Source organism: Macaca fascicularis, chromosome 5 (genome assembly GCF_037993035.2).
Source record: "Macaca fascicularis isolate 582-1 chromosome 5, T2T-MFA8v1.1".
In the NCBI taxonomy this organism is placed as follows: domain Eukaryota; kingdom Metazoa; phylum Chordata; class Mammalia; order Primates; family Cercopithecidae; genus Macaca; species Macaca fascicularis.
This window is the reverse complement of record NC_088379.1, coordinates 154456621-154471064: the sequence shown is the minus strand read 5'-3', so window position 1 is coordinate 154471064 and position 14444 is coordinate 154456621. Positions and strand designations below refer to the sequence as shown.

General features: G+C 35.6%; 1 protein-coding gene across 1 annotated transcript in view; it reads left to right on the top strand.

The window, feature by feature from the left end:
- IQCM (IQ motif containing M) overlaps positions 1-14444 on the top strand; it is a 406878-nt gene that overhangs the window by 174467 nt on the left and 217967 nt on the right. The window contains 2 exon segments of the mRNA XM_045392936.2: positions 2032-2230; positions 12653-12797. Of these exon segments, the coding sequence (XP_045248871.2) occupies positions 2032-2230; positions 12653-12797 (344 nt within the window).

Genomic DNA, 14444 nt, shown 5'->3' with positions numbered 1-14444 from the left:
AAGCTAATTTATTTCCTTTTGCAAGAAGGAAAAGGACTTTTTTTTTTCATTTACAAACATAGACACAAAGAGAACTAGCAGCCTCAGTTATACATAGTTAGATATAGGTCAAAAATAAATATACAGCACAATTTTCTGTGCTTCAACAAATCTCACTGGTTCATTGCAGCTACTTGGGAGTAGGAAGGTCAGGAAGTAAAAAAGATCTACAACAAATTCTTCTTATGAAAATTTCTTGATCTGGGGCTGATCTCCATTCTAATGAGTGCAAAATTTTCTCTTGAATGATATTCAAACTAATGTTCAAAAATGGTGTTATGCTAGTGTTCAAATGACATACAATATAGAGAATATCAGGAGGTAGTACAAGCTTCAAGAAAAACTACAGAAAGACGAATACAGAAAGACAGAACTGGGTTTTCCTGCCATCTACCACTGAACAGAGACTTCGTGGCTGGGTCAAGTAATGAAAATCATACTCCACTTTTCAGTTACTGAGAGAATAAAAATAATAGCCATGTACAAAACAGAACAAGACTTAAAAATCAACTTAACATAAAAATTAAATAAAACAGACTAAGAAAATAATGCTAAAACAGAGTGAACGTGAGTCAGAGATTCACTCTGAGAATCAAGAAACTTGAGTCTGGGATTCAGAGATGTAGGTACAGATCATTTTTGGGGCAAGACTCAGCCCTGGTGAATGAATTGACCTGGGCATCTCAGTCAGTGGAACTCCATTTGTGAGAGAGCAGAAATAAAAACATTAAGAAGAAGAAAGCATTTTTATATGCTAAAAGTTGCAAGGGAACTAGACTTTGGACTTTGGAAGACTTCGAAAAAGTGGCTATCATATATAAAACATAACAGGTATATACATATAAAGAAAAAGCTGACACAAGGTTACCAAGATTACAGATGATCTGCTAATGGTAGTAAATCTTCAATTTTCTCAAATGTTATTAATCGCTACTAGGGTCACTGTATTAGGGTTCTCTAGAGGGACAGAACAAATGGAACATATATATATTCCATTTATATATATATAGAAGAATTTTTATATATATAAAATTCATATATATATATATATATATATATATATATATATATGAATTTTTAAAGTATTAACTCACATGACCATAAGGAGGTCCCACAATAGGCCGTCTGCAGGCTGAGGAGCAAGGAGAGCCCGTTGGAGTTCCAAGACTGAAGGACTTGGAGTCTGATGTTTCAGGAGGCATCTAGTATGGAAGAAAGACATAGTCTGGGAGACTAGGCCAGTCTTTCTTTTCACATTTTTCTGCCTGCTTATATTCTAGCTGCACTGGCAGCTGATTAGGTTGTGCCCACCCAGATTAAGGGTGGGTCTGCCTTTCCCAGCCCACTGACTTAAATGTTAATCTCCTTTGGCAACACCCTCACAGACACACTCAGGATCAATACTTTGTTCCTTCAATCCGGTCAAGTTGACACTCATTATTAACCACCAAGTCACCCATAGCAATATTGCAGACTGGTCATTGTTTGCGGTATCACCTTTCCCGTCTGCTGATCCTAAAGGCCGTGATCCTACCACCATAGTACAGAGCCTCTCAATTCAAAGTATTTGAATCAAAGTTATTTTTCTGATGATGTTTGGTTAACAGAATATCAGTGTCAAATAATCAAATAATTTTGAATTACTCTGTAGTTTAAAATAGCTTCTGGGACAAGAAAATTATTTGAACTAATCTGCCCTGTCATATGAAAACATTCTCTTTTGAATACTTGTAGATAGACTGAAAAATTCACTTTCTTTTGGATTTCTTTTCTTCAGAAGGTTAATTTTATCCATGTAATATTGATCTTGGCATATTCAACCTTCTTTGGAGGACCTTATTGACATATTTGAATTCTATGTACATGCATTGAATTCTATGTACAAGGTATAATATATTTCCTATTTCAATGTATTCATCATTGAAAGAATTTAAAACTGTGGAAGTGTTAATTTTTCATATTATCTATAATAAGAAATTGTTTTATTTTTAGGATAAAAGATACTCCAAATAAAACTGATAAACATGACAATAAAGTTAAAAGAATTGGACCACACATAGAAATCTTCCAAGTATTCCGAGAAAGAAAAAAATTCATGATTACCCCAAAATTGATTAGAATGGTCACCATCATGCAGGCGTATGTCAGAGGATGGCTTGAACGCAAAAGATTGCAAAGAATAATGACCAAGGTAAGCTATACATCAGATATTATAATGTGTTTAAAATTTCTCATTAGATTCAATTAAGTAAAATTTTTCAATATGCCTCTAATATTTCTAAGTAAAATTCTGTGTACATACTTTTTTTTTTTTTTTTTTTTTGAGATGGAGTTTTGCTCTTGTTGCCCAGAGTGGAGTGCAATGGCATGATCTTGGCTCACTGCAACCTCTGCCTCCTGGGTTCAAGCGATTCTCCTGCCTCAGTCTCCTGAGTAGCTGGGATTACAGGTGCCTGCTACCACATCCAACTAATTTTTGGTGTACATACTTTAAGAAAATGTGATGAATAATCTGCTATGATGATAGTTTTAGACTGTGCAAAGTTGGAGACTCCAAACAAAAGGCCTCATTTATCCTTAACTCAGCAATTCTGGGACCACCTATTCTTAAACAAGGATATTTTGAAATAACTTTGCACTAAAGTTGTTTCTTCCTTGCTATCTGCTCATTTTCTGTTTAGAGCAACTTTCCTTCACTTCCCACACTCCTGGGTACTCTTTCAGTGCATAAATGTTCAATTTCAAAGAATTACACACACATACAAATATCTACCTGGTCAACTTTCATAGGTTGCAATTCTGATTTTTAAAATAAATAATTCAGACCCATTTTGGCTGGGCAAATGCAGATGAACCTAAGTGGGTCCATCTTGGAAAACCTTTGAGAGAACCCAAAATGTCCTCACCTTGAGGGCTAAAGTTTTACTGCTAATAAGGAATTTGGGAAATCAACTATAAATAAAATATATTAGTAGTGCCCACTCCAATTCCTTGATCTTCTGGGAAAAACCTCTGGAATAGATTTGCAGTGGGCATCCTGAACACATTTCTCTGACAATGTGGTGATACTGTTAGAGTTAATCCATCTGCCTATCTCTGGGTATACATGTTTACATGTACTAACGTGTGTAAATTAATATGTATGTGAATCACATATGTAGTTATGATTAAACATGATAATACATGTAAAACTCTGGCAAAAGGTAAACACTCCATATACTTAATCCCATAATTTTGTAAGGTAGCTGCTATATCTGTTTTATTGCTGAAGAAACTGAAGCAAATTATTTGCCCAAAGTCAAACAGCTGGTAAGTGAAAGAGCTAGAATTCAAACCCATGTCTGTCTAAGACATTAAAAGATCTATGGTTAAATTAGAATTAAATTTCTCCACAATGGGAAATGAACTGATTTTCTTACTCCACAAAGCTCTTTCTTTCCTATAACTATCTATATTGATAAACTGTTCTACCACTCATTGCTCAAGCCATAAACCTGGATGTCTCTTAGATTCTTTCAACTTTTTCACTCCCATATTCAATTGGTTCCACTTTCATGATGTTTGTTGAACTGCTCTTCTTTGTGCTTCTTGCCAGAACTACCTTTAATCTACCCTTACATGGAGAATTGCAATAGTTGCCTCATTGATCTCTATGCCTACAGACCTACTTCCGTCAAATCTATTTGCCATGTACCATATTTGAAAAATTCCACTGTTATTACCTTATTTCATTTCTTATAATCTTTTTGAGGGCCTATATTGCTTACAGGATATAGTAGGAACTATAACATAGTACACATGACCTCCCTGTTTTGGCTCTTGCATTTTGTCAAGCTTCATCACATCATACCCCCTGACATATTCTCTGTGTTTTAGCAAACTGCAAATCTTGATTGTTTCTTGTCATCTTATATTTTCATGCTGTTCTCTCCTCTGCCTTCCTTATCTTCTGATAAACTCCAATTCATCTTTCAAGATCTTCTTAAAGTATATTCACTTAGACACCCTCTCTTGTCCATCAAGCAGAGCTGATCTCTCCATTTTTCTGGTCATTATTGTGTCCAGTTCTTTACATTATTATCATCTGTTTACACGTTTGACATGGACAGTATGGTTTATATGACTTATTTGGAAGCACATACTCTTTATTTTTCTATTCACAGCACCACAGACTACCTTGACACATAATATATACTCTATCATTTTAACTGTATGCATGTATAATCTAATATTTTTTCTTGTTTATCTCTCTGTTTGTATACATATATTTTTTAGTTTGGCTAGATAGATTGCAAACTCCATGAAGACAGGTATCTGTCTGTCTTGTTTGTTTCTGTATTCAAATGCCTAGAATGGTGTTTCGTATGTAGTAGGCACTCAACAAATACCTATTGTATTTGATTATATGTAGGCACTCAACAAATACCTATTGAGTGGATGAATTAACATAATTGTAGAAGTTTATCATGGCAGTCTAAGGAGATCTCACACACACACACACACACACACACATCCTTAAAGTTCTGTCTGCACACATTTGATACATGCTATATAATTTAATTATAGCATTTCCTAATATCAGAAAGAATTGTAGAATCATTCATAACCTCTGGGACAAAAATGAATCTAAAAAATTGAGAGAGGAAGAATGGGCCAAAGATGAGGGTGAAAAGGAGTGATTTAATTGATAAGGAAAATGCTGAATTTCTATACGGAGATAGGATTTGAGATAAAAAGAATGGGAAGTACTTTTAAAGGATCAGAGCCAATATAAAGTAGATTGTTTACTTTTATTTGGTTATAAAATTTGTTATGATCAATGATTTTCTTTTTTATTCCATCATTGGCATGGTACTTTATCTGTTGGATGATTACTTTGCTGATGTGGTTAAAGTTGTTTTGCCTAGTGTCAAAATCCTAGTGTGACACCCTGTAATGCAGTTAATAGTAAGTTTCCTGGACTGTGCCTATGTGAAGGGTTGCTGTTGGGGGAATTCTTCATAACTTTCTGATCTAGAGGGTGCACAGCAAATCACTGAATAATTGTCAGCACTGTGGCAGTTCCTCCACTGGGAGACTTCCATAGTCATATTGCTTTACTGCCACTTCAGAGTTTGTTGCTGTGGACAGTGTCTGCTAGAAGTTTAAGATTACTCAAGAGACCGTACGATTTCCATTCCCTATGAAAAATTTAGTTTGGAATTCTTTGGAAATAATGAAGCAGCATCAAATTGTCTTACCAGTCATACATCAAAAGACCACAGAGATTGCTATATTTTAATATGAATATTTTTTCCACAATTAAAAGTGTCCTTTCCCTTTAAAAATTTTTGTGCTGTTTGTTTACATGTGTTTTGGTATAAGTAATAATGGTATTACAGAATCATAAAGACACAAAACAGGGTTCATTCCTTGATGTAACGCTTCTAGGATCTTACTTAATTCCAATATTTTTCTCTAAATACTTATAATTTTAAAGTTTTAATCCTAAATTAAATATATTTGATTGCTATTGACTAAAAATGTTGAAATTCCAGGACATTGGAATGGTTGATAGCTACAATAATAAAAAGTGTTTGAAATTGGCTTTTAATAAATATTTGTTGAATCAGTAAATTTGGAACAGCCCTGGAGAATCTGAGTTTCATTATTACCTTAACAACGTCTTATACATAACTCAATGGTCTTCAATATTTTGGAGGTTATAGAATTCTTTGAAAATTTGATAAAGTAGGAATTTGCTATCATTGTCTCAAAAGAACAAAACAGAAATAATAACAAAATTTGAACCTATTCGTGAACCCTATAGGACAGGGCACCTTGTATAGCAACAGTCCCCAACCTTTTTGGCACCAGGGACCAGTTTCGTGGAAGACAATTTTTTCCATGGACGAAAGCAGGGGCAGGGATGTTTTCAGGATGAAACTGTTCTGCTTCAGATCATCAGGCATTAGATTCTCATTAAGAGCACACAACCTGGATCCCTTGCATGTGCAGTTCACAATAGGGTTCTTGATCCTATGAGCATCTAATGCTGCCGCTGACCTGATAGAAGGAGCTCAGGCAGTAATGCTCGCTCACCCAGTATTCACCTCCTGCTGTGCAGCCTGGTTCCCAACAGGCCACAGAGCAGTTGGTTGGGGACGCCTGTTGTATAGAACAGTTTTATTACATAACATGTGTGCTAACACAAGTACCTGTAGGCCTATGTTCATTTATTCAATAACATATGTATTTTTTAATTTGATAATAGTCACTATATACTGGGTCCAATTTCCTGCCTGGTGTGTGAAGAGCATACATAGTCTAGTGAGTAATGCAGATAACTGAAAGAAGTCTTAGGTATCATCATAGCATTTAGAAAGGCCATTTAACCCCAAGTGTGTTTGATGCGCAATTGGATAAGACCAATAAACTGAGATCTGGACGGTGAGGGGTATCTTTATTTTGTCAGGTGTACTGGGAGGCTGAGAGGCACAGGAAAGACCATATCAATGAGCTTAGGTGAACTATTTACATTTAAGGGGCTGGGGCATAGTTGGGAGGACAATGGCAGTAAAGGAAGTTGAAGGTAGGAATCAGATTAATAACGTTCTTAGAAACCTTCATAAGGAGTTTATACTTGGTGTCTGAGAATGGATGCCTTTAAAATAGATCAGTGACACAAATATATTTGTATTTTTGAAAAATTACTGACTTTGGACAATGGATTGGGAGGAGAGGGTGACAAAATGGAAGGAGAACAACTAGTATGCTTTTTCAATAATCTACTGCATGGTGGTGGTGGGGAAATGGACAGTTGATAGGACTCTTGGGTTTGGTTGTATTTGGAGATAAGGAAGAGGGTGGAGTCAAGAATGATTCCCAGGTTCTTGTCTTGAGCAATCTGGTGTATGGTTGAGAAATGCAGAATCTAAGGGGAGGGGCAGGCAGGAGGGAGCAGTAGAAAGGAATGAAGGTAGAGTCCAATTTTCAACACTGGGCTTAAAGCTTCTGTGGGAAATCCTTGAGATGTCTGGGAAGCAGTTGAGTATATGGGTCCAAAATTCAGAAGGGAGATTGGGCCATATAGAAAGACTTGGGATTCATCAGTAGTTCTTAAATTCTTTCACTGAGAAAGAATGTAAAACCCTCTCATCTATAAAAGTACCTCACTTTGGTAATGAATCTCATCATATTTCTAAGAAAGCTCTTCCCCGAGGTGTTGCTCCTTTACTTCATTCAGGTCTCTGCTCATTGTCACATTACCGAAAAGCTGTCCCATACTAACCTGTACAAAATAACTCTCTAATCACTCCCTGTCTCTTTTAAAGCACTTTATTGTTCTTCGTGGCACTTACTACCACCTAACCTATATTCGTTTATTAGATTATTGCTCCTTTCACTAAAATGTAACCCTCTGAAAACAGAAATTTTATCTTTCCTGTCTTCACAAGGTCTTGTACCTTCTTGGCCCACACTAGGAGCCTAATACATGTTTTTAATAAATTATTTTCAAGAGAGTGAAGGATACATAACAGCATTTTGGGGCCAGGAGGATTTGAAATTTGAGGAACCTCTTCTAAATATGTTGATGCAGCTCCCTGACCAAGGATGCCGTCCTTGAAACCTGCTGCCACCCATAGATTTGAGAATCATCATTACTGATACTAACTGGAGCCATGAGAGTCCATGTCATTGTCTAGGGAGACTATATAAAGAGAGAATCCTACAAAGAAAGATTGAGAGAAACTGGTTGGCATTCAAAGGGAAGCAGAAGATGAGTATTCCACAAACATGAAAGTAGTAACCAGAGAGGTAAGAAGAAAACCAGAAGATGCTACATCAAGGCACTTGAAAGGCAGTAGAAGGAAGAGGGTTAGGTCCACAGTCTCCAATGCTGCTAGACAGAATTTTCTGGCTCTAGTAACAGTAAGTTCATGCAGTGAAAACATCTGCAGTAGATAAATTGAGGCACTATGAGGTTTAGAGAAGGATAGTTTAAGATAAAAAATATTTATGTATGCTTAAATGCTCATTGGAAGAAGCCAGTAAGAGGGAAAGGTTGTCAATACAAGAAAGATGAAGATAATCTGTATTATAAGGCCTTTAAGGAGATTGGAGGGGGTGGATTTCCAAGATACTTGACAAGATTAGCGTTAAGTGAGAGGAAACATATTTCTCCATTGTTGCAGGAGAAGAAGATGTGTAGATGCAGTTAAGTATTTAGACTTGCTGGTGGGAAGTTGAGGTTGCAATAAACTAATTGTTTTTTCTTCCTTTGTGAAGTAAGGAATTGGGCCATTTGGTGAGAGTAAGCATTTAGATGGGTTTGAATGTTTGAGGAGATTGAGGTACTACAGAAAATGGCAGAGAGATGCCTTAAAAAGCATGCATGAAATTCCAGGCCACTTTGAGAACCTCACTGAGGTTGGTGATCAAGAATTGGAGTGGTATCATTTCTCCAGGTTGTATAATTTTCTTTAGTAATTATGAAAAACGAGGCATGGAGATGTAACATAATTACCCAAAGTTGGACATCTTGCAAGTGACATAGATGAGAATGAATTTTGAGAATCAAACATAAGTCTGTCTAGCTCCAGAGCACTGTAAAACATGAGACCATTCTGGTACCAGAATTGTCCAATCATTGCAAATGGTGGAGTCTTTTCTCAGGTCAGGAAACTCCAATGTTTGGAGTTTCCTGCCAAAAGCCAAGGCTAGATAATACTCCCACCTGGTGCTAATAGAGCTAATTCAGGTGAGCTCACACCAGAAACATGAAGATAAGAACCACGGCCTGTAGAGAGGCACCCTTTCTATGGCAATTAGGAGCTGCTATTTAACGTTTTTCAGAGTACACTGTGGGGGAAACAATATATTTTTATTTATATTTAATGATAAAGTTGACCAAGAATGTTTATTTAACAGTTTCTGTACTGAGCAATTAGACATAGAGTGATTGAGGCATATGCTTCAGATAGTAGTAAAAATAATCTCTTTGACTCAGATCAAAATGAGTACAGCAAGCAACATGGACACAGAGGAGAGGCCTGAAAAAGTGCAAGAGGAACCAAACCTAGGAGAGACACATGTCCACTAGCTATGCATGGAATAAGGTCTTCACTAGTTTCTTAGTGGATGGGGAAGTGAATATAAGATTCACACTTAGTGGTATTTGTGGCTTGCATATTTGTGTTTGTTTATGCATATGAGATTGAGATAACAATTTAGAATGTTCAATTATTATTTCACTGTGTATAGGTTTAATCATTTAAAAAATTTTCCGTTTTGTTTTTATAAGACTTTTGAATAAAGACTTTTTTGATATTTTCATACCTAAATGCTTAGATAAGGTTAGACTTCAATAAATGTGGTCAAGATATCTTCTTATAGGTTTATAGCATTTTTTTTTCAAAGTTAAAAAGTCAAACTGGCAAAATATTTGCTGAAATATGACACAAAGTTTAAAAAACCTAACATATAAAGATCTCTTCCAAACTGATAAGAAACACACTAACGGAAATTAAGTCATACTAAGTGTCATATGATGGCGGAATTCTCCAAAAGTTGAATAAATTACTTAAGAAAAAAAAGACATGACCATATCAAGCAAAAGCAAATTGAAATAAATACTGGAAAATTTTATTAAATGTTGATAGGTATAATACATTTGTCCATTAAGATAATAGAAATTTGAATATTATAATCAGTAATTTGCAATAACTATATTGCAATATTGCTGTTGTAAGTAGAAATTTGTATTTTTTTTCTGATAAATTCTACCTTGAGAAATATTTAGACTTATAGTGAAAGATTTACATACTGAAATGTAGTAGCACAATAGCTGAAGCATATTTCCATGCAAAAGGCTGGTAGGGACACTCCCTGTAATAAAAACCACATGGATGGACCATTGTAATTTTCTCTGGCTCAACTTCCTAACCATGAAACGCCCTAGGTGACCTTCCAAATGCCTGAGATCTGAAAAGGGCTCCCTTACAAGATAGGTTGTGTTGCCCAAAAGAGTTATTACATTCAGAGGAAAAGGTACTCAAATTGAAGTAGGTGGTTGCCCAATGCCCTTCCTTTTCTCAGAGACATCATCTGTCCAAGTAGCACATTCCAAGCGGGAACTTTTCTCTTCATGTTTTAAAGATACAATCAAAACACTGCTTGATTCTTAATTATAAGCAAAAGAAATCCAGTTACAGATTTAAGCAGAAAGATGTTGAGGAGGATATTGTACACAGGTGTAGAGAACTAAGTTCAGAAACATAAAGGAATAGTAAAGGCTGAGTAGCTCCCAGTAATCCAGCCAAATCCTATACAGAAAGAGTCTGATGCAGACACTGAATCCTGGGTGTTCCTGACTTCACAAATGCTGCCCTTGAAAAATGTATATTTGTGCTACAGTTACTCTATCACACAAATAGATTTCCCACTGTTTCACTCTTAAAAGCATTATTTGTTTCCATTCAAAGTTTGGGATTGGTGGAGTTAATGGTGAAGTTCACGTGTCTACATCCTAGCAACAGAAGAGGTATGAGTCATAAGCATCTGACTTTTGGCTTCAAATTGTGGGAAGTGGGTTCTGCCTCCCACTAAGATTCATATGTAGGGAATGTGCCAAAAGTACAACCAATTTATTATCTTTTTAAAAGACAAAAGCCTATTGAACAAAAGGCAGATTAAAAACACACATTGAAAAATGCTATTAAATGTTGAGAGACATTAGCAAACATCCAGAATCTGCTATTAGATGGAAGGAGAAAGGAGAAGAGGAAGGTAGTAAAATTATGCTAATTTGTTTTTCATTCAAGTAAACAAAAAATATTATTTCACATAAACAGAAAATAACATGACAGAAACAAGAAAAATAATGTGTAATATGGGCCGGGCACAGTGGCTCACGCCTGTAATCCCAGCACTTTGGGCAGATAACAAGGTCAGGAAGTCGAGACCATCCTGGCTAACATGGTGAAACCCCGTCTCTACTAAAAATATAAAAAATTAGCTGGGCATGGTGGCGGGCGCCTGTAGTCCCAGCTACTTGGGAGGCTGAGGCAGGAGAATGGTGTGAACCTGGGAGGCAGAGCTTGCAGTGAGCTGAGATCCCGCCACTGCACTCCAGCCTGGGCAACAGAGTGAGACTCCATCTCAAAACAATACATAGATAAATACATAAATTAATTAATGTGTCATATGAAATATGCTAGGAAACAAACAAAAAAATCCTGTAGAATGGGTGAAAACATGGCCAGGTGCGGTGGCTCATGCCTGTAATCCCAGCACTTTGGGAGGCCAAGGTGGGCGGATCAGGAGATCGAGACCATCCTGGCTAACATGGTAAAACCCCATCCCTACTAAAATACAAAAATTAGCCGGGCATGATGGCGAGTGCCTGTTGTTCCACCTACTCAGGAGGCTGAGGCATGATAATCGCTTGAACCCGTGAGGCAGAGGTTGCAGTGAGCTGAGATCACACCACTGCATCCACTGCACTCCAGCCTGGTAACAGAGCGAGACTCCGTCTCAAAAAAAAAAAAAAAAAAAAAAAAAAAAAAAAAAGAATGGATGAAAACACTAAATTAAAAGGAATGTAGAGTATAGTTAAGTGGGCTCTCAAATGTCTCTATGCTGGTTTCAAAACCAATTATACAACTTACTGGCTATGGGGCCTTGAGAAAATTATTTAAAGATTTTCTGCTTCATCTTTTTCATTTATAATATGGTATGCAAAACACAGAAAAGGAAAGCCTACTCAGTGGAAAATGTTTAAATGTAAACACATTCCTAAACAAACAAGAAATAATGAAAATTTTAAAAATTAAGCCTTTAAGAAGTCAAGAACAGGAAAATAAATCTAAATATTATTTAGAAGTAAATTAATAAAGATATATAGAGACATTAATAAGCCAGAAAATATAAAATGTAAAAAAAGTTGACTTGTTAACTAAAAGGGAATTGCTCTTTAGAAAAGAGAAAACAAATACAAAATAGGTAAATATTTAAAACTTTAATAAAAAAAACTGTTCTGGTGGAATGTTGAAAATGCATACACAGAAGAATGTAGTCACAGGTAAACTAATAAAGCAAAATGTGCATATATGCTGAAAAAGGTTCATTTCTTGAATATTCAGAGATTTTTAGAAATCAGCAACAACAACAACAAAACCTTAAAAAGCCCAGGGAAAAATAGGTAAAGGACATGAATGTACAATTTCCAAAGGAAATAAAAGAGGAAGATTTGAGCAACCAGGGTGGACTGCTTAGACAAGAATCATCCATTACAGAATAATACTTTAATAAGACTACATCGTTTCTGGCAGTGTAGGCTACATATTATAGAAATCCGGACACAAGTGTAGGAAGTGTCTGTGAAAGAAGCAAATATTGGAAGCTCTATTCTATGGGAAGTATGAATATATAATAACAAAGCAATTCATAATGAAAATCTCTGAACTACAGGGAGATTGTGTTACTCTACAATACATATATTTAACCAACCTGGGCAACCAACAATAAATACACCCATAATCTAAGAAACTAGGTGAAATAGACTAAATGAAAGAGGCAAGTCATATTAAATATAAATACCAGAAATATATAAGGAGCTTTTTTGTCTTTGTAGGCTTTATATCATGGACCGGATATGAAAGCAGTTATTAACATGTATGGCAGACTAATCCACCGTGTTAGATATCGACGTGGTCTTTGGAGGACAAGACAAATTGTCAACTTATCAGAGCTAGAGGAATGGATGGACCGAAAAAAATGTAAGTGATGCAGACACTTCTGGTTTGAATTTAAGTTTGGAGTTAATTTAGCCATGGAAATTTTAAATATAATTACCTGTAGAAAGCAAAGGTAGATTATATTTTATATTGCTGTAAGCAATTTGCATTTTAAGTTAGCATGTTGTATATTTGAATTAATTTATTTGGATCCTCTGCAAGTAACAGAAAACTCATTCTAGCTAACCAAAGCAAAAAGGAAATTTAACGGGAGAATATTGCAAAGATAGTTAAAGAGTTGGATTTCAGACTGAATATTAAACACAACTGCTTCAGAGATCTAGGGAGGAGGAAATAAGGAACAATCTCAATTTGCCTCTGGGGGATAGATAAACCCTTACCACTTAAAGACTCTTTGTTGCTATGCTTTAAATTCATATTCCAGGGAGATAGCAACTGATACGTATAGCTTGAGTCACAAATCCAACACTTTGCAATGGGAGGGTAGGGAATCTTGCTTGAGAGTTGTACCGAAACTCTTCATTGGAGGAGGGATAGCTGCACAAAGGAAAATTAAGTATTTATACCAGAATAGTAGTTAATGGACACTGAGCATACTAAACAACATATTGCTTATTAGTGTTAGAATTCTACTCATAGAACAAATTCTCTAATTTATATCTTAATTTTCAGAGATTCCAATTTATATTTATATTTAATGAATTCAGTATTGCTTAGGATTAGGATAGATTATTAGAGCCAGTTTCTTGACTAAAAAAAGATACAAGTAAATTATATTTAATTGCAATCATTGTCTTGCTGCTTTATAAGGTAAAAATGTGAAAATGTTGGTAGTCTCAGCTAGTCATACAGTATTTATTTTACATTTAAGACTAAGTTCCATGAAAAAAGGGATTATGTCTGTTATATTTATCAGTAAATACTATCTATCAAATGCCTGGTTTATAAGAAGGACTCAAAAATATTTGTTAAAATGATAGTTTTCATTAAGTTATGATAAAATTATGTGCTAAAAGCTATTTACAGTTAACCCGAACTCTTTGAGTTAGAATAGTTTCTTTTCTGTGGCTAGAGGTAAAGGGAGGAAGTCAGAGAGAGAGTAGAAAGAGAAAAGAGAAAGAGAGATTGTTCTATATAAGTCAGAGGTTGCTAGATTAATTCACCCAGTCCAGCCCAACAACCTGGTTTCTAGAGAAAAGAGCAGAAAGGAGCAAAGTGTTGGAGAGATGGGAAGATAGGAAGAAGAAAGAATGAGAAAGTGCAAGAGAGAGAGAGGCAGAAAAAGAGAAGATCCTTCTCCCATTGGGAAGCTACTTGGACTCCTTTTACTTATAGAACCGAGAGAGAGTCAGATTTTAAGACTTTTGCCCATAAACTCTCCATACCACTAGTACAAAATTCAGGAAGATCTTAGTACTCTTTTTATGAATAGTAGTTTATATTATATAATCTAATATGAATGTACTGATTTTATAATACCACAATATATACTAAAACCTTACAGTTATTACACTGGCCAAATTTTCTTTTCCATCCACTTTAATTTTTAGCTACTGACTTCCAAATCACATATCCTTTCCAAAATGCTCCTACTATTTTACTCAATTAGTCTTCTCTGCATACCCCAAACTATCACTAAATTGATTTTTTTCACATTATGGAATGTTG